The 27,638-nt window shown below is 37.1% G+C and overlaps 1 protein-coding gene across 2 annotated transcripts in view; it reads right to left on the reverse strand.

Moving 5' to 3' along the window:
• Positions 1-2,030: 2,030 nt before the first annotated feature.
• Positions 2,031-27,638, reverse strand: part of LOC123565272 (focadhesin-like) — a 232,697-nt gene continuing 207,089 nt past the window's right edge. For both annotated transcript variants that reach the window (XM_053550146.1, XM_045359140.2), the window contains 8 exons: positions 19,365-19,490; positions 18,443-18,558; positions 16,273-16,545; positions 13,823-14,019; positions 13,116-13,293; positions 12,225-12,488; positions 5,690-5,765; positions 2,031-3,531 (listed from right to left, as the gene is read on the reverse strand). In XM_053550146.1, the coding sequence (XP_053406121.1) occupies positions 3,452-3,531; positions 5,690-5,765; positions 12,225-12,488; positions 13,116-13,293; positions 13,823-14,019; positions 16,273-16,545; positions 18,443-18,558; positions 19,365-19,490 (1,310 nt within the window). In that variant the 3' untranslated portion in view covers positions 2,031-3,451. The remainder of the gene's footprint in view (positions 3,532-5,689; positions 5,766-12,224; positions 12,489-13,115; positions 13,294-13,822; positions 14,020-16,272; positions 16,546-18,442; positions 18,559-19,364; positions 19,491-27,638) is intronic.

Below are 27,638 nucleotides of genomic sequence, written 5' to 3' on the forward strand. Positions count from 1 at the left end.
CCAGTAAATAATGGACAGCTTGACGCTCATGAATATTCAGAAGTCTTCTAAAATATATTGAAGGAATTAGTCAAAACTGATTACATTGTAAATACCATTTATGCTGTCAGTGATACTATTTTACATATATTTTTGAGAAGGAAGTGTTCAGAGAATTGAAAATTTGCCATGTTCATACATATTAAGATATAATTATGTAACAACTTTTACATGGGTAAAGTGATTGTGTTATTCGTTTGGATCAAACTGGATTTGTACTTGTTTGTTCAAATTAGAGAAAGTACATTTGAAGGGTATCAGTGATATTAAGTCTTCAGTTTAGTTAGTATTAAATGCTGTAAGTTCGGAATCTTTTAGCTTTTAATGTCTTGTGTCTGCTCATTTGTTAATGTACAAAAATGTAAACTTTTCTCACCATTTATTAAAACAACACATTTAAATACCAATCTTGTTCTGCTTGATTTTCAAAAAAGGTATACCGTATAATTATCTCAGTTCAAAGCTTTTGAGCTCACCGTGAGCTATTGTGATCACTCAAGATCTGTTTCCTTAAATCATTTTGTGGATTTTCATGCAAACATGATTATAGGTCTTATGTTGACTTTCCAGCTTTGTACTGTAGAGTAAGACCCCAGGTGCCCCTCTAGGCATTTTTATGCCCCCAAAGGGAGGCATATAGTTTTTGAACCGTCTGTCGGTCCATCGGTCTGTCAGTCTGTCCGCAATTTTCGTGTCCGGTCCATATCTTTGTCATCGATGGATGGATTTTCAAATAACTTTGCATGAATGTGTACCACAGTAAGACGACGTGTCGCGCGCAAGACCCAGGTCCGTAGCTCAAAGGTCAAGGTCACAGACATTAAAGGATAGTGCATTGATGGGCGTGTCCGGTCCATATCTTTGTCATCCATGGATGGATTTTCAAATAACTTGGCATGAATGTGTACCACAGTAAGACGACGTGTCGCGCGCAAGACCCAGGTCCGTAGCTCAAAGGTCAAGGTCACACTTAGACGTTAAAGGATAGTGCATTGATGGGCGTGTCCGGTCCATATCTTTGTCATCCATGGATGGATTTTCAAATAACTTTGCATGAATGTGTACCACAGTAAGACGACGTGTCGCGCGCAAGACCCAGGTCCGTAGCTCAAAGGTCAAGGTCACACATAGACGTTAAAGGTCATTTTTCATGATAGTGCATTGATGGACGTGTCCAGTCCATATCTTTGTCATTCATGCATGGATTTTAAAATAACTACGCATGAATGTGTGACACAGTAAGACGACGTGTCGCGTGCAAGACCCAGCTCCGTAGGTCAAAGGTCCTAAACTCTAACATCGGCCATAACTATTCATTCAAAGTGCTATCGGGGGCATGTGTCATCCTATGGAGACAGCTCTTGTTTTGTCATGGGTAGAACCACCAGCCTTCCATAAGCCAGCTGGATGGCTTCCTCACATGAAGAATTTATACACCAACCAAGGTTCAAACCCGCATTTGTGAGGGGCAAGTCATTCAACATTAACCCCTTAGCCTCACAGGCCCCCTACTTAGTATAAGTTGATGAAATGTTTTGAAATGTTTCGCTTGGCTGTGCATAAGGCTTGCCAGACCTTAAACTAGAAATGCATCCATAGGACTTGGATGCTCCTGCTGTGTAATGTAAGGGAAGGGTGAATCCTGTGAGTAACAGCAGTTTTACAATAGAACATGTATACTGAGGTTATGAACTGAAAAAGAAAAATGACCGTACTTACTTGTTTCACCTTTAAATGATTACATATTACATCGTCTCTATGGCGTAATACCTCTATACCTCATAAAATTAGACTGGAACTTGCAGAGGGTTATTTCCATATAGCAATATAGTGATAATAAATGTTTTTTTGTGTGTATAAACGACTGCAAAAGCTCACAGGAATGTTTGCAACAAAGACCAAACCGAGGTCACAAACAGGGCTTCTGCAGAATTTGATACATAAAACAAACATGTATTGTCGCTATTCTTCCATAAAAAAACAAAAAAACATGACACAAAGACAAAATTTATTGTTTTCACATGTGATGACTTTGTGATTCTGGTATAATATTTAATTACCATTCTGTTGTTCTTGAAAATGGTAAACATATTTTCATAACTGGGGTCGACAAATCAACAAAACTACCGAGAATATATATTGAAGGTTTTTAAACGATTCTTTTATTTCTCACTATTACAAACATGACATTACCTATAATTTTGCATATTAAATGTACAGTCAAACCTGTGTTAAAGACCACCTCTGAACAGAGACCACCTGGCTCGAAAGACCACATGTTTTGTTTCCCATTTTAACATTAACCTTTATCATGCTGGACACAATTGATTCTGTCTTTGTGACCAGGGTAGATAATGATCAGCCTGCACATTTGTGCAGTCTGATCAAAATCTGCACTGTTCACCATTCAGTCAGTATCTTTTTTGGTAAGCACCCCTTTTTACAGTTTATGGTACTGTCCAAATTGAAAGATAGACAAGTTCATTATAGAAATTTAGCATGGTAAGGGTTAATAGTGCATTTTAACCTGGGAATAAAGACCACCTCCCAATAAAGACCACATTTTTGCTCTACGAGGGTGGTCTTTATAGACAGGTTTGACTGTACTTCAAAAGTTGGTTAACAGGAACACATTTTCAAGAATAATAACTTTACATTCAAGTTATTTTGACAAACACATTTCCAGTATGGATGAGTACGAATGTATTGACAAGCTTTCAAGATTTATATGAATTCTGCAAGAAATTAGATAAAAACACACGGACTAATACTTCCAAAAATCATTAATATGATTCCTAAAACAAACAATCGTACAAGTTACACATGATTCAAAACATTCACTGTTATTGACAAAACTTCTAACAAATGCTGAATTCAAAAGGGAGTCAACTGAGGGAGAAGCCAGGAAGTATTGCTTGATCTGCAGGGGAGATTTTGGTTGGTAACTAATACAGCAAAACATACTATAGATTAGACTGCATCTTTTATGCTACAAAGAGGTAATTATGGAAGAAAATAGACGCAGATACCAGTTGTCCATCTGCACAGGAATAAATGTCCGTCCCTGGCAAAGCATTTCAAAAATAAAAATCTTGTATCAACAGCATGTGAATCGCCTTGTAAATACACAATTTTTCTCCTATAAATATACAAGTGGATCCAGTGAAAAAAGTAGTTTTTATGCAAGAATTAATATTTCTACCATGTTTAACTTAAATACTCCAAACCACTGCTTTAGGTATGACTCGAGATGAACAGGATGAACAACACCAAAGCTATGTCAATCTCCATTTGGTGGAGGATAATAAAGTTCATTTTGTTTAATAATGCAGGTATAGAATTAAAATTAACAGGGCCTAAACATCAAACATTCCCTTTGTTGCCCAACTGCTGAAACTCCTACTCCATGCTCTCAGACTGTTAACATCACTGTCTTTGTCCACACTGCCAACTTTTTATACTCCGTACTATGTCGTAAACAGCAGAGGCTCTCTGAAAAATGAATTTAACATACAAGTTTTAGTACCCATATATAATACAGGTTGCGTAACGAAGCATAATGTGTTTAAATGATCTCATTCATATTTTTCGAAAATTCATTAAAAGTTGAAATACTTAAGACTGGTGTTCTTTTGAAACAGGACCTTAAGTGCCTTAAAATAAGCAAGCTGAAACAAACAATGTGTCAATAGGACACTGATGCCCCAGCTATGTGATCTTAGGACACAGAAATGTGAGTCCTGTGAGTAACAGCACTTTCACAGTCAAACCAGATACTAGAATTCTGGGCTGGAAAGTAAAAATTAGAGTACAAATGATTAAATATTATAGGAATCTTTCACTGGTCAAAGGTGCAGATTAAAATATCTGGCTCTCAGGCAACTGTTTAGGCAGTAACGAGGCTCTTCTAAGGATTTCAAAGTTTCAAAGCTAACTGCCTTTAAATTATAGCTAAACTGATTGCATGCAAAACTTTAACGAAGGTATGACATGACATGGACGCAGGGTGAGTAAAATAGTTTGGACTATTCTTTGAATAGTTGAACTAATGAAACAAATGCTTTTCTTTTAAGCACTATTTTGTTACAGTAGCATATGAATCTCACATTCATTCATAAATAGAAGTACCCAAGTCATCTTACACTCCTGTGTGTAAGATGAGTTTTCCTAGCACCAGCAAAACCACGGGAAAATCTTGTCTGGTATGCAAGAATACATTGTCTTGTTACGGTGTAAGTTTGTACTGTGTTACTTGAATATCCGTCTATGCTTATAAAAGACCAGACAAGAAAACTGACGAAAGTCTTCGACCTCTAAGTGTGTACTTGACCTCTCATTCAGCAGTCAACAGGGTTCCCACAATTTTTCAATCATAAAATTTAAGGACTTTTCCAGGACTTCTGCAGTTTTTCCATTGCTATGTGGTTCAGTTACAGAAAATGGAACTGAACCCAAAATTAAACAAGACCTGTTTGTAAGACAGCCAATGCTCAGCTAATCAAACTGTTGTCCCAGAAGCAGGAATATTTCCATAAATGTTAAAATATCTATAGAGTTTCAATCCAGTATCTGCATTAGTTTTGGAGATAGTAACTTGCATGCAAAACTTGTCACACACATGTGGGGTATGGAACATTTTGTGTTTTTTTCCAGCAGCATGTTGCTTTGGTTGCATTTCTGGAGGCAGCATAACTTTTTCCATAAAAACCTGACTTTTTCTCTGGTTTTAATGTGAAAAGTATAAATTCCTGATTCTTCATGGCCTTGAATATATTCTTTCATATTCGCCGACTTTTCCAGATTTTCCCAGTTGCGTGTGAACCCCTAGTCAAAGTCTTGCTCTTGATGTATCATCTTATTATGGTGAATGCTTAATTTAAATATTAGTGTTTGAAATAACAAAGGTAGTAGACTTAAGTAAAATCTTTGCACTCTTGGGCAGACATTCATTCTTGACTTCTGCAATTCATCACCACCTTTCTATTGCCAAGTTTGAAGTCAGTACCTTTAATGCATTTTAAATTATGCTCCAGATATAAAATATGTCGGATTTGACCTTTGATTTCAGTTTGTGACCTTAACCTTTGACCTACCAAAGAGACTCATGCATGGTCACTTAATATGTCTGTTTTTCCAAAACTGGCATATAAGATGTTATACAGCAGACAAAAATTACCTTTAACCTTTAGCATGCTAGGTAAATTTCGTCTGCTGGAAATGTCGTCTGCTAAAATTGTTAAGTTCATTCAATTTGCTCCAAAATTGGAAGAAATATTGTGAGAGTAGCAAACAGCTTGGAACCTGATCAGACGCCGATTTAATCGGCGTCTGATCTGGTTCCAAGCTGTTTGCAAAGGCTGTTAAATTCGCCTGCAGCTGGCTAAGGGTTAATATTTGCCCTCTAAGTGTGACCTTGACCTTGGAGCTAGGGCCCTGCATTTTATGCATGACACATTGTATTTTTATGGTGGTTATTTCTGCCTTATGTTTTCATACCACAGAGTGATGCAGTGATAGGCCAGACACAATTTTGTGCACCCACAAATACATATTCACAGACAGGTGCATTCATGCACAGATACATGCACTTGGGTAACACAAAGTTCTCCATTTTTAATAGCAGGGGCATAGTAAAATAATGTGTTGTTACCTATAAGTTTTCTCTTAATGTCTTTGACTGTGATCTCATCTGCTGTTTCCAACAATGCAGTATGCCATTCAAGTATCTGAAAGTAATTGCCGATTCATTTTCACATTACATATAAAACTACATCAATAAAGAAAAGACAAAAATTTTGTCAAAATTATATGACACATGCCACCTTTAAAACGCTTCACAGTAAAAATTATAAAGTCCACAAAAGTGGCTAACTCCAAAACAATCTGACATGTAAGTCCTAGCAAAATTCACGTGTTTCATGCTGATGATGTGTATGAAGTTTCATATAAATTGTATGGAAACTGTAGGTGGAGGTGAGTACACAAGGTATAGATGCAGATGTAATACTGTTGAGTCCAAAATCAGGGCATAACTCAAACAAGAGCTGTTGGTGGATAGTAACACTCGACTATTCACAAGCCCTGTCTCTAAAAATAGTTAAAATGGATGAACATGAAAGTCTGAAGAAGAGAATAATATTGTAACAAGAGGGCCATGAAGGCCCTGTATGGCGCACCTGACCTATTGACCTAAAGATCATCAAGATTAACATTCTGACCAAGTTTCATAAATGTGATCTCTAAAGTGATAACTAGCTTTTCCATTGATTTAACCCGATGCCCTAGTTTTTGACCCAACTGACCCAGATTTGAACTTGACCTATATATCAACAAGATCAACATTCTCACAAAATTTCATTAAGATACGGTCATAAATGTGGCCTCTACAGTGTTAACTAGCTTTTCCTTTGATCTGACCTGGTGACCTAGTTTTTAATCGTACATGACCCAGATTCAGCCTGGACCTTGAGACCATCAAGATAACATTCTGACCAACATTCATGAAGATACAGTCATAAATGTGGCCTCTACAGTGTTAAAAAGCTTTTCCTTTTATTTGACCAGGTGACCTAGTTTTTGACCCCAGATGACCCAATATTGAAATTATTGAGAATAACATTCTGACCAAGTTTCATTAAGATTGGGCCAAAATTGTGACCTCTAGAGTGTTAACAAATTTTCCCAATGATTTGACCTGGTGACCTAGTTTTTGACCCCAGATGACCCAATATCGAACTCGTCCAAGATTTTATTGAGAGTAATATTCTGACCAAATTTCATTTAGATTGGGTTAAAATTGTGACCTCTAGAGTGTTAACAAGCTTTTTCTTTGATTTGACCTGGTGACCTAGTTTTTGATCCCAGATGACCCTATATCAAATTTGTCTAAGATTTTATTGAGAGTTACATTCTGACCAAGTTTCATTAAGATTGGGCCAAAATTGTGGCCTCTACAGTGTTAATAAGCTTTTCCTTTGATTTGACCTGGTGACCTAGTTTTTGACCCTAGATGACCCAATATCAAACTCGTCCAAGATTTTATTGAGAGTAATATTCTGACCAAGTTTCATGAAGATTGGGCTAAAACTGTGACCTCTAGAGTGTTAACAAGCTTTTCCTTTGATTTGACCTGGTGACCTAGTTTTTAATCCCAGATGACCCAATATCGAATTCCTCCAAGATTTTATTTAGAGTAATATTCTGACCAAGTTTCATTAAGTTTGGGTTAAAATTGTGACCTCTAGAGTGTTAACAAGCTTTTCCTTCGATTTGACATGGTGACCTAGTTTTTGATCCAAGATGACCCTATATCAAACTCATCCAAGATTTTATTGAGAGTAACATTCTGACCAAGTTTCATTAAGATTGGGCCAAAACTGTGACCTCTAGAGTGTTAACAAGCTTTTCCTTTGATTTGACCTGGTGACCTAGTTTTTAACCCCAGATGACCCAATATCGAATTCCTCAAAGATTTTATTTAGAGTAATATTCTGACCAAGTTTCATTAAGTTTGGGTTAAAATTGTGACCTCTAGAGTGTTAACAAGCTTTTCCTTTGATTTGACATGGTGACCTAGTTTTTGACCCCAGATGACCCAATATCAAACTCGTCCATGATTTTATTGAGAGTAATATTCTGACCAAGTTTCATTAAGATTGGACCAAAATTGTGACCTCTAGAGTGTTAACAAGCTTTTTCCTTTGATTTGACCTGGTGTCCTAGTTTTTGACCCCAGATGACCCAATATCGAACTCATCCAAGATTTTATTGAGAGTAACATTTTGACCAAGTTTTATTAAGATTGGGCCAAAATTGTGACCTCTAGAGTGTTAACAGTCAAATTGTTGACGACGGACGGACGACAGACACAGGGCGATCACAAAAGCTCACCTTTAAGCACTTCGTGCTCAGGTGAGCTAGAAATAGTGTTACACATCCAGTGCACGGACTGTTAGGTCATTGTAGTGGACAAGTGTGTGGTTTCAATCAATTCCGTAAGTGGGTACTAAGATACAAGCTTGCATACAAAAAAAAATGCACAGTGCTTATCAGCTCATGACAGTGGACAAGTGTGTGAAGTTTCAATCCATTCCCATTAGTGGGTACTGAGATACCAGCTTACATATAAGAATTTAACCAAAAACTGCTAAGTTGAAAAAGGGGCATAATTAAAATTGTAAAATGCAAAGTAGAGTTATTGAACCTTTGCACTGCATGTCATATCATGACAGTGAACAAGTGTGTGAAGTTCCAATCCTTTCCCATAAGTGGATACTGAGATACCAGCTTACATACAAAAACTTAACCAAAAACTGCTAAGTCGAAAAAGGGACATAATTTTGAAAAAAAAGAACCAAACAAAGTAGAGTTATGGGACCTGCTTAGTGCACGTCAGATCATGACAATGAACAAGTGTGTGAAGTTTCAATCCATTCCCATTAGTGAGTACTGAGATACCAGCTTACATACAAAACCTTAACCAAAAATTTCTGAGCTGAAAAATGGGGCACAATTTTGTAAAAAAGCAAAATAGAGTTATGGAACCTGTGAAATGTAAGTCAGTTTATCACAGTGAATAAGTGTGTGAAGTTTCAATCCATTCCCACAAGTGGTTACTGAGATACCAGCTTACATACAAAACCTTAACCAAATCGGGATGCTGACGCACAGGCGAGTCCAATAGCTCTACTATTCTATGAATAGTCCAGCTCAAAAAGTGAGACAACTCATAATAAACAAGAGGACCATGATGGTCCTGAATGGCTCACCTCTTCCCACATGGCCCAGTTTTGAGTATGACGTCATTTTTTCTGTTATTTGACATAGTGACCTAGTTTTTGAGCTCATGTGACCCAGTTCTGAACTTGACCTAGATATTATCAAGATAACAAGAGCTGTCCGTAAGACAGCCAAGCTCGACTATTCAAAATATTGTCCCAGAAGCAGGAAAATATTACCCAAAAAGGTTAAATATCAAAAGAGTTTTAAGTACAAAAGGGGGAATAATTTGACCAAAATGCATATCAGTTATGGGACTTGCTGCTATCAACTAGTTTTATAACCCAGAAGGCACATGTGAAGTTTGTGAAGAAACTTGCATGTAAAACTTTAACCAGAATTTTCAAAGTCCAAAAGGGGTATAATTTGCCCAAAATACATGCCAGAGTTATGGGACTTGATCCAGGTTAGTAATTGATCTAGAAAAAGAAAAAATAAGTTTCAAATCTATATGCCTTTTAAAAATAGCTGTATGTACTTGCATGCAAAACTTTAACCAGAATTTGCTAAGTCCAAAAGGGGGCATAATTTGGCCAAAATGAAGGTCAGAGTTATGGGACTTGCTGCTATCAACTAGTTTTATAACCCTGAAGACACATGTGAAGTTTCAAATCAATATCTGCATTAGTTTTGGAGATAATAACTTGCATGTAAAACTTTAACCAAAATTTTCTAAGTCTAAAAGGGGGCATAATTTGCTCAAAAAACATGTCAGAGTTATGGGTCTTGACCTAGTGAGGGTGGTAATTGATCTAGAAAAAGAAAAAGTAAGTTTCAAATCTATATGCCTTTTAGAAATAGCTGTATGTACTTGCACGCAAACTTTAACCAGAATTTTCTAAGTCCGAAAGGGGGCATAATTTGGCCAAAATGAAGGTCAGAGTTATGGGACTTGCTGCTATCAACTAGTTTTATAACCCCGAAGACACATGTGAAGTTTCAAATCAATATCTGCATTAGTTTTGGAGATAATAACTTGCATGTAAAACTTTAACCAAAATAGTAACTTGCATGTAAAACTTTAACCAAAATTTTCTAAGTCCAAAAGGGGGCATAATTTGCTCAAAATACATATCAGAGTTATGGGACTTGACCCATAGAGGTTGGTAATTGACCTAGAAAAAGAAAAAATAAGTTTCAAAGCTATATGCCTTTAATTGATGGCTGTATGTACTTGCATGCAAAAACTTAACCAAGGTGTGACACCCACGCCGACGCCAGGGTGAGTAGAATAGCTTTGAATAGTCGAGCTAAAAATGCTGACCAATTTTCATGAAGATCCATTGGAAAAAATATGGTCTCTAGAGAGGTCACAAGGTTTTTCTATTATTTGACCTATTGACCTAGTTTTCGAAGGTATGTGACCCTGTTTTGAACTTTACCTAGATATCATCAAGGTGAACATTCTCACTAATTTTCATGAAGATCTCATGAAAAATATGGCCTCTAGAGAGGTCACAAGGTTTTTCTATTTTTATACCTACTGGCCTTGTTTTTGACTGCACGTGACCCAGTTTCTAAATTGACCTAGATATCATCAAGGTGACCATTCAGATCAATTTTTATGAAGATCCATTGAAAAATATGGCCTCTACAGAGGTCAAAAGATTTTTCTAATTTTAGATCAACTGACCTAGTTTTTGATCGCAGTTGACCCAATTTCAAACTTGACCTAGATATCATCAAGATGAACATTCAGACCAACTTCCATACAGATCGCATGAAAAGGATGGCCTCTAGAGAGGCCACAAGGTTTTTTTATTATTTGACCTACTGACCTAGTTTTTTAAGGCACGTGACTCATTTCAAACTTGACCTAGATATCATCAAGGTGAACATTCTGACCAATTTTCATGAAGATCCATTCAAGGGTATGGCGTCTAGAGAGGTCACAAGGTTTTTCTATTTCAAGACCTACTGACCTAGTTTTTGATTGCAGTTGACCCAGTTTCAAACTTCACCTATATATCATCAAGATCAACATTCAGACCGACTTTCATACAGATCCCATGAAAAATATGGCCTCTAGAGAGGTCACAACGTTTTTTCATTATTTGACCTACTGACCTACCTTTTGATGGCACATGACCCACTTTCAAACTTGACCTAGATATCATCAAGATGAACATTCTGACCAAGTGTTATGGAGATCCATTCACAAGTATGGCCTCTAGAGAGGTCACAAGGTTTTTCTATTATTTGACCTACTGACCTAGTTTTTGAAGGCACGTGACCCAGTTTCGAACTTGACCTAGATATCATCAAGATGAACATTCTGACCAATTTTCATAAAGATCTCATGAAATATATGGCCTCTAGAGTGGTCACAAGGTTTTCCTATTTTTAGACCTACTGACCTAGTTTTTGACCGCACGTAACCCAGTTTCGAACTTGACCTAGATATCATCAAGATGAACATTCAAACCAACTTTCATACAGATCCCATAAAAAATATGACCTTTAGAGAGGTCACAAGGTTTTCCTGTTATTTGACCTACTGACCTAGTTTTTGACGGCACGTGACCCAGTTTCGAATCTGACCTAGATATCATCAAGGTGAACGTTCTGACCAATTTTCATGAAGATCTTTTGAAATATATGGCCTCTAGAGAGGTCACAAGGTTTTTCTATTTTTAGACCTACTGACCTAGTTTTTGACGGCACGTGACCCAGTTTCAAACTTTACCTAGATATCATCAAGGTGAACATTCTGACCAATTTTCATGAAGATCTTGTAAAATATATGGCCTCTAGAGAGGTCATAAGGTTTTTCTATTTTTAGACCTACTGACCTAGTTTTTGAAGGCACGTGACCCAGTTTCGAACTTGACCTAGATATCATCAAGATAAACATTCTGACCAACTTTCATAAAGATCCCACAAAAAATGTGATCTCTAGAGTGGTCACAAGCAAAAGTTTACGGACGCACGGACGGACGATGGACGACGGACACCTCGCAATCACAAAAGCTCACCTTGTCACTTTGTGACAGGTGAGCTAAAAAAGAGAGATTGGAAATGAAAGTGTACCAGTGTGCATAAGTCCACTGCATGTTGGTAATATATACCAAGTTTCATTAGCGTTTGTGGGAAACAGTAGGAAGCTGTGTATACAAGGTATAGATGTAGTTATAATCTTTCGAAGTCCAAAAAGGGCATATTTTATCTAAAAATGTAATAAACATTATCAGACATGAAAGATTCAGCAATATGTCCAATACATGATGTTTACAAAGTTTCATTTTAATTGGACAGAAACAGCAGGAATAGTTGAGTATGCAAGAAAGTGGAACACACTGAATGACAAATTGAAAACTCAAACATTATATGCTTAGCAGGTCTTTGACACCAGAGGCATAAAAATGAAATGAAGTGAATATGTGGCATAATGTTTATCAAGAAAATACCTTCTGCAAAATCTGAATCCAAGGCTCAGACGTAAGTTTCTGTATGCAAATTGGTAAACATTCTAGTGGTCCAACACCAGTAAACCAATCAATTTCTTGCTTATGTTCCACAAGATGGGTGTCCATCCAATCAGAAATCTCCTTACAACCAGATGACGGAACAGTGAAAAGATCAAAGTTCACACCAATGAGGGAAGCAGTAGATGACTTGGCCGTCCACAAACATACTGCAGCAGCTATAACACTGACAGTGAATCCTGTAATCTGTAAACATGAAAATATTTTATCATTTGTCTCATTTGGAAATGTTCCCAATGGTTTTAAGTTTTGCATAAGTTTGTGCTTACTGTAGTTTGACAATATGAAGCAAGTGTGAATATCTTAATGTTATTAATCAAATGATTTCATACCAGACCTGAGTATGACTGCCAGACAACAAACAATAAGGTCAATGTAAAATTTTGTGCTAAAGTGATGATTTTATCATCCATTTTTTGCCCTTATACCTAACCAGTTCTATACGTAACCAGTTCTATATGTAACCAGTTCTTAGAGTCATGTCGATTAAATTTTGAAATAAAACTGCCAACAACCACTGGCTGTACAACAGATCTTGACTAAGTAACAAAACCAATAGGAACTACAGTAATCTTTATCATAAAATTGAAAATGAGGCTAAATTTCAACAATGTTATATCACTTTTAAATATTAGCGCTAGGTGCCTTTAATAAGTTTGGGAAGACCTGAAATGTAAACGTCATTTCTCAGTACAAATATCCTTCTCCAAGTTGACCTTTTTAAACATGATGGCTTACAGATATAATGTCACTGCCACCTCAATGTAAAGCTATTCATATCCGTTAGTTTTTCAATAATGTAAAGATTTGTACCTTGCCGATATCAGCATTTGCGGCTGCTGGTTTGAAGGTTCCTGTGGCGATGTTGCGACAGTGGCCAGCAATTTCGTGCAGCCATTGTACACACTGTATCACTGATGACTTGGTTCCCTCTAAAGACATCATACGATGGAAACCGTGTATCAAGTACCACAACACTGTGTTTCTTTCACTGAAATTTCAATGTAGTTATAAACCTATTTTAGTATTTACCCTAATTTTTACACCACTCACATGTCTGACATTTTCAAAATTTTCAAATATGTGTCCCTGTAGAGTGTACAACATGTACACATCAACCTCCTTGTTGTAAAGAGTTATTAACAGGCTTTGCCTACACAGAGCTGCATAAAAAGTAGGAAAAACATTAAGTAAGACTGAGGCTATAAAGTGAAATCATCAGTATTAAAGGACTGTTGTCAGTTACTATCTTCCCTCCATTTCTGTTGGAGATTCCACTGCACAGTCTATATCCTACTAATTATTATTTAGAGTATGTACAAAAGGCTATGCATAATTATAAATATAATATCTTTCAAAAAGTTCCTTATTTTACATAAATATATACATCATAGTATTCACCTTAGTAAGTTTGACAGATTTTCAGTACAAACATATTGATGGATATGATCATATCTATATGCCCCAACCTTTCATTCTGAAGGACAAACTTGCATTCAAGATAACTTATAGAAGATTACCATTCTATATTGAAAGCAGCATCTATACAGCTATTCAGTAGTGTGACAGGCTGGTCTCCATTACCGACAAGAAAACTACGAATGAACGTCCCTCTGATGACAGAATGCCTGTCCTTACAGTCGTCAGTGGTCAACTTGTCCAGCATGGTATCTGGTATATGTCTTAAACACTCAGCCAGATTTATCAACACATCAACCTGTAAGTTATGAAATATTACCAATTATACAGCACAAAATATGCACATCAAACATGACCATGTAGTATTTAGGCTGTAACACTGAGGCTGAGGTTAATTTACTAAAAAGTGAGAGCTATGGTATAATAAGAAAGAAAATGTGTGCCTTCTTGCTATTTGGATGTGATTTATCAAGGTTATACTGTATTCAATTAGCAATTTGACACATACCTTGTTCACAAAAATGTTTTATTTTATTATTTAAGGTAACAAAGCTAGAAAGAACCCAGAAAATAGTGCAAGAGGCGCTATATAGGATCTAAACCTGTAACTTCAAGAAGCATATTCTTCAAATGTTATGCTCCCATCATATTTATATGACAATTTCTAAATTAAACTAGAAAATGCTTTTGTAAAAAAGCGCATGTCTCCCCAAATGCAAAGTCCTATAGGCAAGAAGTCAATAGGGGTCAGGAGCGAAAGTCAAAGAGACACTGATGGTTGGCTGCAATAGGGATCATCTACTTGGCATGTCCAGTCATCCCGCTAAATTTCAGCACTCTGGGCCTAGTGGTTCTCAAGTCACTGTTCAGGCTCCTGTGACCTTGACCTTTGATCAAGTGACCTCAAAATAAATAGGGGTCATCTACTCTGAATGTCCAATCATCCTATTAAGTTTCAACATTGTAGGTCAAGTGGTTCTCAAGTTATTTCCAAAAAATTATTTTACACGAACAGGCCACTGTGACCTTGACCTTTAATTGATTGACTCCAAAATCAATAGGGGTCATCTACTCTGCATGTTCAATCATCCTATGAAGTTTCAACATTCTGGGTCAAGTGGTTCTCAAGTTATTGATCGGAACTGGTTATCAATGTTCAGGCCCCTGTGACCTTGACCTTTAACGGAGTGACCCCAAAAACAATAGGGGTCATTTACTCTGTATGAACAATCATCCTATGAAGTTTCAACATTCTGGGTTGAGAGGTTCTCAAGTTATTGATTGGAAATGGTTTTCCATGTTCAGGCCCCTGTGGCCTTGACCTTTAATAGAGTGACCCCAAAATCGTTAGGGGTCATCTACTCTGCATGACCAATCATCCTATTAAGTTTCAACATTCTGGGTCAAGTGGTTCTCAAGTTACTGACCGGAAATGGTTTTCAATGTTCAGGCCCCTGTGACCTTGACCTTTAATGGAGTGACCCCAAAATCGATAGGAGTCATCTACTTTGAATGTACAATCATCCTATGAAGTTTCAACATTCTGGTTAAAGTGGTTCTCCAGTTATTGATCGGAAATGGTTTTCCATGTTCAGGCACCTGTGATCTTGACCTTTGATGGAGTGACCCCAAAATCGATAGGGGTCATCTACTCTTCATGATCAATCATCCTATGAAGTTTCAACATTCTGGGTCAAGTGGTTCTCTAGTTATTGATCGGAAATGGTTTTCGATGTTCAGCCCCCTGTGACCTTGACCTTTGACGGAGTGATCCCAAAATCATTAGGGGTCATCTACTCTTCATGATCAATCATCCTATGAAGTTTCAACATTCTGGGTCAAGTGGTTCTCTAGTTATTGATCGGAAATGGTTTTCAATGTTCAGGCCCCTGTGACCTTGACCTTTGACGGAGTGATCCCAAAATCAATAGGGATGATCTACTCTTCATGACCAATCATCCTATGAAGTTTCAACATTCTGGGTCAAGTAGTTCTCTAGTTATTGATCGGAAATGGTTTTTTAATGTTCAGGCCCCTGTGACCTTGACCTTTGACGGAGTGATCCCAAAATCAATAGGGGTCATCTACTCTTCATGACCAATCATCCTATGAAGTTTCAACATTCTGGATCAAGTGGTTCTCTAGTTATTGATCGGAAATGGTTTTCAATGTTCAGGCCCCTGTGACCTTGAACTTTGATGGAGTGACCCCAAAATCAATAGGGGTCGTCTACTCCAGCAGCCCTACAACTCTATGAAGTTTGAAGGTTCTAGGTCAATTGGTTCTCCAGTTATTGCTCGGAAATGAAGTGTGACGTACGGACGGATGGAAGGACGGACGGACAGACGGACGGACGGACAGGGCAAAAACAATATGTCTCCTGGGGGAGACATAATTACAGCAGTACAGTTTAATTAATGTTTGTTATATACTTTCTTCAATCATTCCCTTTGAGAAGCGCATATAACCCATAACAGCCGAACTTGTATGTATTAACAAAGTGCTGTATAATGTTTTCTTTAAATTGAATAAATGTAACTTTTTTTCTTACATCAGTTTCTTCGCTAGTTTCTTTGTAAACAAATTCCATCATGTCAAAAAGTAATGCTGACACTGATTCTGGTGGATCATGGACAGAAAGTGCAGAGTACAGTCCCTTTAAAACAGCTAACTTGAGCACTTTCCCTTCAGAGCTTCCAGTCAAGGCAGATGATTTTGAGAAAACCGGTCTACAACATTTATCAAGGAACGTCTTGAGGACACCAGGGGTGACTGTTTTCACATAATGACTGGCAGAAGACAGCAGCAGACACTGACACCTCATCTGCAAAATAAATTCGTGCTAAAATATCTGTATGCAAGAGCTGCAACATTCTGGGCAATCTGGTTTAACAAAAATTCGCAGTCACTGAAATTCTTGATATATAAACATAATGTGCAATTCCACAAAAATTAATTGTACAAACACAAATTCCCATTTAATATGTATCAACAAATTCATGTTGCAATGAAATAGCTGCTTTGGCCAAAACCATAAAATTAAATTCTCTGTTTCAGATGCATTTGTATGGATATATTCTAAAGGAACATGAAGTAAGCAAACTTGAAACTAAGATAATAAATAAATTGAAATCATTTGACTTTGATATTTCAAAATGAGGAGTATTCCTGGATTCCAAATTTTAGTTGTAGAATAATGAAAGGAATAGTAAACATGTATGCCCCCAAACACAATAGGGGTCTTGTACTGACCACAGGCAATTATCCTGTGAGGTTTGTGGAGTATAGGCCTAAGTATTTTTCAATAATTAAGTGGAAATCACTTTCAGAATCGAGGTCACCATAACCTAGACCTTTAACCTACTCATATTCAGTTCTGAGATAACTAAGACCTTGCACTTTGACCTGCTGACACCCAACACAACAAGGGCTGCTGACACCCAACACAACAAGGGTCATCTACTGACCACAAGCAACCATCCTATGAAGATAATGTTCAGACTATTTTTTTTATTATAATATTAATTAGTTTTGTTATTCTTGTAATTTGTAACACTGTAACGGCCTAAAATATTTAACTAGTACAGCAAATTTGAGAGCAGAAGTTTGGTCCTTGAAGTTCATAAGAAGTTGTTTAAAGATTTTTCAACTCTTGAAGTCCCTACCTGTAGAAAACATTTAAATAAAATCGAAGAAGGTCCACCTTATAATGCTCCAGATCAAGTTCAAGGAAGATCTTTCACTAGTGTGTCACTAGTGAAAGTTGTTAAAAGATTTTTCTATCACAATGACGCTATGGAACAAGTTTGCTGAAGATCCATAAGTGGTTCACGAAAACAGGTTGTTTAAATTTTTTTTTGTGATTAAGCTCTGGCAGTCATTAAAAGGGGCAAAATGGAACCACTTGAATAAATTTGAGAAAGGACCACTCAAACATGCAACAGACAAGTTTGGTGAAGATCAATCAAGTGGTTCATATAAAGAAACTTTTAAACGGTTTTCTACATTGAGCTCTGGTGACCCCTAAAAGGGACCAAGCAAAACCATTTGAACAAATTTGAAAGAGGTACATACAAGGCTCCTACAGACCAAGTTTAGTGAAAGTACATCATATAGTGCATGAAAAGCAGTGATTTAACCGTTTTTTAAGTTTTAGCTCTGATGGCCCCATTAAAGGGCCAAGTAGAACCATTTGAACAAAGGTAAGAGAGAGGACCATACAAGAATGCTACAGACCAAAGATCCATCAAATGGTTCAAACAAACAAAATCATGTAAAGAATATTCTATTCTTGGCTCTGGTGACCCCTTAAATTAATCAAACACAACCATTTAAACAAAACTGAGGGAAGTCCATAAAATGATGCTTCTAACCAAGTTTGACGTTGATCCATCCATTGGTTCATGAGAGGAAGTTATTTAAAGTCTTTTCCTATTTTTAGCCCTACAAGGGGTCAAGCTCAACCTCCCAGGCCAAACTGAGAGAAATCCAAGCCAGGATGCTGTTGGCCAAGTTTTGTGTAATTCTGACCAGCAGTTGCAGAGAAGATATGGAGGATCTACATCCCTGTAAATGGATGGATGGATGGATGGATGGATGGCTGGATGGATGGATGGATAGGAGTCAGACACTACATCATCCACCTATACTTATATCTCACCCTAAACAAAGCTCAGCAGAGCATAAAACAATCACTTTCATTAACTTACACAAACACTTACAGGAAGGGTGTTGAAGAGTGGGGGTACAATCCATGCTGCTAAAAATAGCGCTGCAGATGACGCTGAACTGCTCAACTTGACAGCTAGCTGGATACAACACAACTTTACATCTTCATCTGCAGTGAAAAACTGATCATATTATATGATATAGACTAAAATATTTGTGACTGGTTAAATTTTTCACCGACCTTCATCACTTATTTCATTCCTGAATTCAAAATCATTCCAAATATTTATAAGCCGAGTCCTATTACCGGAAGCAAATTCTAAGCAACAACAAAAGTTCTTAGAAACTGAATTAGGGTGTCTACTTAGAAGAAAAGGACAAGGCTGAATGTAATATCCAATCCACCTGCTTAGCTCTGTACACAGAACACAAGACTATGAATCAAGAAGCTTTAAGTATGATCTCTAGGCAAGGCAAATGATTTGATAGAAGACAGTGGCAAGCATCAATGTCCTTTTCCCTGTTATTTTGACTAATTGTACATTCAGTCACATTGCGCAAGGGATATTATTAGTTGACTGTCAATTTCATGATCAAATCATGCCTTCCAAATTTTAAGCCTTGCAAAAAGTGTTTCTTAGCTTTGTTAATTCTCTAATTGAGCCGTGCCATGAGAAAACCAACATAGTGGCTTTGCGACCAGCATGGATCCAGACCAGCCTGCGCATCTGCGCAGTCTGGTCAGGATCCATGCTGTTCGCTAACGGTTTCTCTAATTGCAATAGGCTTTGAAAGCGAACAGCATGGATCCTGACCAGACTGCGCGGATGCGCAGGCTGGTCTGGATCCATGCTGGTCGCAAAGCCACTATGTTGGTTTTCCCATGGCACGGCTCAATTCTCTTTTATGCAATATTCCAGTGCATATACTTGTAAAAGTAATATTTCTGATGATAAGATATTCAAACGCACTTACCAAATGGCAATTTCATTAAGGGGGAAAAAATTCCCATCCAACTGAGTGGTGGTAAAGTTGCAGTTACTTCCCTTTGTAGGCTGATCAGGCATACTCTCACTTGCTCACTTGGTATGAATTCAGGACCTAAAATTAAAATTTCATTTCAAGGAAAAGTTCCACAAAAGGCTTATACACAAACATCCTTTTTCTACCTGGTTAGCTCAGTTATAGGGAGAGTTTAGTACTTCAGTATCCCCCTTGGGTTAATAACCAGAAGCATTTGTAAACCTAATGATTACCATCAGGTATAATTATATAGGCCAGTTGTACGTTATTTTATCGATAATTTGAAAAGTTTGTTATTTTCAAATTGTTAATAAGACTGTCATTACAAAACAAGGCCTGGAGTATTCCTTACATTTTCAGTGCACACCATTTCTGATAACAGCATTAAGTTTTTGTAAATTGTTGCACTTTTTAATTCTAAGGTGTCGATATTAGGACATATCATTTTATTGCTACATACATCCATCCATCTGTTTTTCGCTATTACTAATACAAATACTGAGCTTATTGTAACTGCAGCATATCTGTTTCAGTGTCAGTGTTGGTTTTTTCACTTTTCTGTATTTTCCTTGCACTTTTCTCAGACAACTATACTGATTGTTTGGTGTATATGTGTGCACCTGAATGTCTAAAGATCCAGACAGTATATTGCTTCCTGTTGGATGGCCTGTGTAATTATGATCACAATAATATAAATTATTTCTTTAAAATAATTTCATTTATTCCTCGAGACTTAAAATGTTTGTTAGTTGCTAAGGATTCGGGAATAATCGGCCTTTATTATTTAGTTGAACTGGTTCTCGTTTTATCAATACAGTACTGATGTGCATGTTCAGCGAGCCGAGAACACAGCCAGTTGTTCGATATAAAAGCAAAAAGCCCGTGCAGATTTCTCACATTGTGTCTGAAAGGGCGAATAGACCGTTATTATACACTGACTGACAGAATCTACTGTTCTTCTACATGTCCTTCAGTAAAGATAAACTTAAGTAATCTTAAATTGAGATGCTGCATGAACGTGTTAGACCTGAACGACAAGGCCGGGAAAGGAAGGACGAAGGTCACAGGCAAAATGTAAGAGCAAAATCGTCAACAACAGGAATATCACCATAGGATGAGAGGAGAGAAACAAAAGACCGGCCAGGAACGAGGTGCGGAATCAGATACCTCCACATGACCTTGGAGCACGCGGGACCGGTAATTGTACAAACGATATCGAGAAGGAAGAAACAGACAGTTACAAGATAATGCTGGTGGGTGTATTAATAATATTATTGTTTTTGAAGTATTTTTACATGGTTCGTGTATTTCACAAGACTATGTCATGGTTAGAGGTAAAATTTCAAGGAGGGTGTGGCGATGTAAGTGTATAGGTCATTTATACTAGGCTCGTCTGTATGGTCAGCATGTCTAATAGTGAACAAAAAGTTACAGTCTGTGGGAAGATGCGCAAATCAAATCATACCTTCTGTTAGTCTTACCAGTGTCTTATTGGCGGCACATCTGCTTTCCTCCCTTGAACAGATTTTCAGAGATGAATATATCAATTTGGCATTATTGCCAGTCAAAGGGGGCATTTTAGTTATCAAAACGTTTTTTGTAAGAAAGACATTTTAGATTGTCTACCGACGGTCAGACTGAAAACACCCGGGCAAGATTAATTCTATATGCAGTGGTCGAAAGCGTTCATTATTTATGCGGCGACATATCTAACCAATCAGTGATAAAGTTCAGAAAATGCTTTGTTACATGTACAAGTTTTAGCATGGCGTGTGCACGGTGGGCAGTTTGAGTTGCGTCGGGTGATATCGCCCGCATCCTGGTCTTAAAACATAACAGACTTGTGGTGGCGATGTGTGCAGGTTAATGACGCAGCGGAAAAGGTTCGGGCGTGTACACGTCACTGCATGTGCAATTACTTCATTAATATTCAAATTTTCCAATATAGCACATACTTCGCTCCACATTCGGGAGTGTCCTTCAGTCAGTATAATTTTTCAGTGAAGTACAAAACCCACCTCTCGGGATAATTTGCAAGTAGAACATTTCAGAGACATTTTAGGGGTCAAGATTGGGGTCGCGCCCGGAGATAAAGTTCAAATGAAATTTCGTCTCAAGAGCTCAAAAAAAAAAAAAAAAAAAATCGATATAGTTAACTTAGCAAATTCACCGGTCAAAGTAGACTATATCGACCCAGAATAACAGCTGTTAAAATTTTAAAATAGGTCAAGATCTAGGTCAAGGGCCTTGTCATCAAAAAACGCAAAACGCATACCGTTTAGTACGCTTAATAGTCTTCTCTGCTAATACAAACACTGGACTGACACAGAAAGTTTTTATTTTGATACAACACTTCCTTTTGAGGAATCGATAACATCGCAAAATTTGCTAGGATTTAAAGATACGCCACAAAATACCTGTATTCTTTTATATTTCCATGACGGTAGTCTTACATGATTTGCATGAAAAGATTGAAATATACAAGTATTTAGTAACAAGTTGACGGTGACATAGATTAGGCCAAAACAAGGTGTTTAATGACTTAATACTATATTTAATCAATGTAACAATATATACAGAAATTAGTGTATTAAGTTAAATTTCGAACACATTTGGTTTCTTCAGTGTAAAGTAGTCATTCTATGCTATGCTCTTAAAACTATGATGATAAGAGATTGATTGAATAAGTTTTGCATATAAAGCTGTAAAACTCATTTATTTTAGGAAGGGCCTTAATTATCCATGATGGCTGTATATCACTTGTAATTTAAGAATGATTTTCATGAAGTTTCCGTGGTTTAAAAAAAAAAAAAAAAAAAAAAAGGTTACTAGGTTGTGGTGGGCATTTAAGAATTTTGTGTTGAAATCAAACATGAAATCAGGAAAACAGCAGAACTATCTAGACGATTTTACTGGAGGTGGTTTTGCGGCTTTAAATGTATTTAAGGATTTGATAGCAGTTGGCAAACGAAAGAACAAAGGCAATAATGATTGAAATTTTGGGGTTCAGAACTTGATTTGTAGACCTACAGATGGTGATCCAAATTCTGACCACTACACTTCAGAAAGTAAATTTAAAAAAAAAAACAAAAAAAAAAAAAAAACGATTGTTTCACAGAATAATTTTTATTCAGGACTGCAGATGTGTGTGGATTGTTTCATCTCTGCTTCATCCGACTCATTCTGTTGATTTAGCAAGCCTATCACCACATAAGGGTTGAAATTTGTTTAGATTTAACAATACTAGGATTCTTGTGATATTACAGTTGGTATACCCGTTTTTTCAGGACTATTTTTGGATTACCAATCAGGGTAAACAGTTGTTTTTTCTGCAAATGCTTGGGGTGAAGGTTTGGATTAAAGGTCATTGGTGTCACGCAAACTGTTGCCAGACACGTGGCATAAATGTGGCATAACTTCCGATAGAATTGTTCTAGAACTATTGAATTATTCCCCATTTAACTGGGGTACCGACTTGTCGAATAAAGAAATCAAATTCAGTGGCGATTATATGTTTGGTGCCTTCATATAAATATTTTATTCAAAACCAATCACGTGCCTGGTCGTTTTAATTGCATTTGAAATGCCTTGCTTCGCCTTCGAATTGAAAAGTTCAAGACATTCTTTATTTAGAACAAAGAAGTATAAAATACACATTTTATTTTATTGGTCGGAAATCTCTACCGATTCTCTGATAATGTGTAGCACTGCTTTTTAAAAGCATTTGAAATATTTCGAACGACAATTATAACCGGTAAAAGTATAGCCTATACTTAGTGAATACGTCATCATGTTTATTCATGACGTATGGTTTAGTGTAGGGGTTCTCATCAAAGTTTATCATACCTTACGAGCATTATTTTTTCATTAGTTTTTATATGAGAGTGTTTTTAAGTAATCTATTACATGGTTGTCATACGGAATCAAATTCATTTTTGCGGCGGTAGATATAAACCTGTTTTATTGCAGATTTATTATAATTACGAATAAAGGATGTTTACAATTGTTTTCACATTAGCCTATTTTGGCAGGCCACCTATTCAGATTAATTAAGTGTACTGGTAGATTCAAGCGTCGGTGGGATCCGGTATTTAGAGAAGAGGCTGACCTGTCTTTTACGGACAGTATTTGGTTATACGTTTAATAAATTCTAAGACAAATCAGAAAAGGGATTTTATTTTTTTTGAAAATACAAAACGAAACCAGTGTAGCTTGCCCATAGTCCAATTAATTTAACGCGATTCTATGAAATATTAAGATACTATTTTCTTATGGGCAATATCCCCCGAGTCAAACATTCAAAAGACCAGATAGTTCAAGCAATTTCTGAGAAAATGTTCATCGCTACCGACGCTTTACATGCTAGAGGTTTAAATTTATGACAATTATTTCACAATTTGTACACAAATTCAAATAAAACTTGTGTGTGCCAAAAGTTGATACAATTCTTCATTGATTTAGGTAAAATATTAAGCAATATCCGAAATTACGAATTTTTGGTGATTTGAAACTATGTATGTACTTTTACCATGTATACACGCAAATAAAACAAATAACTTTTCATGACTACATACTGTGATTCAGAAGTTCTGACGTCACAAATAACCTAACATCGAATTATTTTGTTAAGATCTAGTTTGCCCAAGATTTTTACGGTTAAACCAAATCACACTATAATTTGTTATGCCACAGCAACTTTTTTCCCGGTAAAATGTGGTTCAGATTTATGCTATTAGGGATAAGTGCATCAATACGCTTAATTAGTTTGTCCTGTACGTACTGATCATTCGTATTAGAAATATTACAGTATCTTCCGGTAACACCGCATGATATTTTCGACTCCAGCGATTGGCTGGCCGTGTGGATTGAATGTTTACCTATATTTTATGCGTTCGCTATAATTTCTTTCGCGCGGATTCATTGCATTTTTCTTGAGATTTGCCGCGGTCACAGAGATGCTTTAATAGAAAATGGTAAATGTCTAATTTTTCTTTGTGTTGATTTTTTGGGGGATAAATTCTTGCAAAATTTATTGTGGCGGAAAAAATCAATAAATCGAGAGGAGACGGGACGCATGGTGTTTGTTAAACAGCTTTCTAGCACTGAGTGTTTGGTAGCAGCCCTTGACTTGCTTCGTGGCATCGTTTTGGTGCGGAGCCGTGGTGAGCTGAGGTCTACTGTCATACATTCGGGTGTGGTCCGTGTGCTGGGTGCCGTCTGCGGTTTTTAGGGGTCATCGCATCGCGTGTTGTCTCATGCTTGCGCCTGGTCTCCTCTCGCTTGAAGATAGAGCGGCCAAAAACATGCCAACTTAACTTTTCAATGTTTTCTCAGATCTATTGATGCATTTACCTTAGCAGATGTAGAATATATTAATTTAGAAATCAAGTATTTTAAGTCATTTGTTCGTCATAATGCGTTATATGATCTTAAAACATTTAACAGTATAACAATGAGATAAATAAAAGACAAAGAATGGTACATGTTCTTATTTTATGTCGAGTAATATGGAATAATATAAATTATTTCTTTAAAATAATTTCATTTATTCCTCGAGACTTAAAATGTTTGTTAGTTGCTAAGGATTCGGGAATAATCGGCCTTTATTATTTAGTTGAACTGGTTCTCGTTTTATCAATACAGTACTGATGTGCATGTTCAGCGAGCCGAGAACACAGCCAGTTGTTCGATATAAAAGCAAAAAGCCCGTGCAGATTTCTCACATTGCGTCTGAAAGGGCGAATAGACCGTTATTATACACTGACTGACAGAATCTACTGTTCTTCTACATGTCCTTCAGTAAAGATAAACTTACCCTCCCGCCACACCCCAAAAGTTGCTAATGCAGTAATTTTTTATGGTTAACTTAGTTTTTGGTGAAAGACCTGACATTCTGGAGAAATTTGTGTCAGATTTGCTGCGTTTTGTATTATACTTTCAGGGTACAGATTTCTTATATGGCATTTATTGAAGATGTCAGTGAGCTGTTAGTGCAACGTACACGGTGAAGTCTCCGATATCCCAATTATAATCATACTCAAAGAAGTTACGAATGAATGTTCTGTGATAGAAGCCAAGTCGAAGGAACTTCAAAGTACCGTAGATACTTCCTGGAAATTAACTTTTGGGATAGTTCCCGATTTATGGAATTCAGGTGTATTGTGTTGATAAATAACATCATTCGTTAGAATGTTTTTAATTGGAACTGTGTGCTTTTTTAGGATATCGGAAATTAAATTAATGTTTAAGACATTTACTGTAAAAGAATATATAGGAAAAGAAATTACATGAACTTGTGTATTACTTTAGCTTAGGTATTTTCATTTATATCTTAGCTTCTGGATAAAAGATAAGGCTCACTGGAAGTTATTTCTGTGTTATGTAATTTTTTATGAATCGGTAATTATACCTTAAATGTTAGGACTGTCGCTCAAATAATGTTGAATTGACGGGATCAGGCGAGATACCGAGTTAATTAGATTGCTAAACAATAACCGCTTGGGTGTTTGTTTTGTGGCGATTTATACGGTAGACGCCGAACTAGAGATACATCTATGCGTTTGGTGTGATGAATTTTATTCGGAACAGTTCAGTGTAATTAGCGTTGTCGTCTGTCAGTTATGGACACGGTCCGCTCAGTTTGGTGAAACTATGTTTGCCTTTATCGGGCCTATCACAAAGGCATTATTGTCTTAAACAGTGCACCAAAGGTTGTTCATTGCAAAAGATGCACCTTGCTATTTAAGGTTGGTTGACCTGAAGTTGCTTCGGGTCACTAGGATTTCGTCCTTATAGTACTGGCGAGTCCTAGATTGCATTGCGTTGCGTTGCGTTGCTTGCTTGTGAAGTGGTTGTAGTGCACCACTATAGGTTCTGGTGATGCCTAGGTTGCTTTGCTTTTTTGCGTAGTGAAGCTTCTATAGTGAATAATAACAGTATTGGCGAAACCTAGGTTGTGTCTGTAATGTATCACTATGGTACTAGTGAGGCCCAAGTTGCATTCCGTTGTCCGTAGTGCTTCACTATAGTGTTGGTAATGCCTATGTTGCGTTGTTTCTTGCGATATGAAGTGTCTGTAATGCATCACAATGGTACTGGTGAGGCCCTGGTTGCATTCCGTTGTCTGTATTGCTTCACTATAATGTTGTGTGGTGCCTATGTTGTGTTGCTTCTTGCAAGGTGAAGTGTGTCTGGGGTGCATCAGAAACTGTTGGTGTTTTGTGTGGTAGGCCCGGTCAGTCCGTATTTTAGTTTTACTAGCTGAAGAACTGGGCTGTCTCATGAATATTTAACGCGTGCCGTTTTCGTGGACAATAATGCCAATATTGTCGTTCTTGTTTTAACACAGACATGTATCAGACAGCTTTCTAGCACTGAGTGTTTGGTAGCAGCCCTTGACTTGCTTCGTGGCATCGTTTTGGTGCGGAGCCGTGGTGAGCTGAGGTCTACTGTCATACATTCGGGTGTGGTCCGTGTGCTGGGTGCCGTCTGCGGTTTTTAGGGGTCATCGCATCGCGTATTGTCTCATGCTTGCGCCTGTTCTCCTCTCGCTTGAAGACAGAGCGGCCATAAACATGCCAACTTAACTTTTCAATGTTTTCTCAGATCTATTGATGCATTTACCTTAGCAGATGTAGAATATATTAATTTAGAAATCAAGTATTTTAAGTCATTTGTTCGTCATAATGCGTTATATGATCTTAAAACATTTAACAGTATAACAATGAGATAAATAAAAGACAAAGAATGGTACATGTTCTTATTTTATGTCGAGTAATATGGAATAAAATGTATATAGGACACAGTGTATTAATACATTGATATGTTTGTTTGTTTCGGGTGTAATAGGTGTAACACAGTTTTTTCAACAGTTTTTCAGTTATATAACAGCAGGCAGTTCCTGAATTCTGTGCCAGTACAAACCTGTTCTCTAGGTAAGTGTCAACTTCCCCACATGAATCAGAGGTGGAAGACGAATGTTGTTACTTTCTCCCTCACCGAATTACTTTACATGTCATTTTGATAAAACACATTTGTATACTTCAATTTGCCTATTTGTATTCCGCTTTGGGCCAAATCTGGGAATGCCATGCTGTCCAACATTACATATCTACAAGGTCTTCAACACCAAGACATAAAATTTGGTAGGCCTAAAATACCAAGTGAGGGCCTAAAACTAACTTGACTGATGAATATTTTTTAAGGTTAAATCGAGGCGTAATCAAA

This window comes from Mercenaria mercenaria, chromosome 8 (genome assembly GCF_021730395.1).
Source record: "Mercenaria mercenaria strain notata chromosome 8, MADL_Memer_1, whole genome shotgun sequence".
Classification (NCBI taxonomy): Eukaryota; Metazoa; Mollusca; class Bivalvia; order Venerida; family Veneridae; genus Mercenaria; species Mercenaria mercenaria.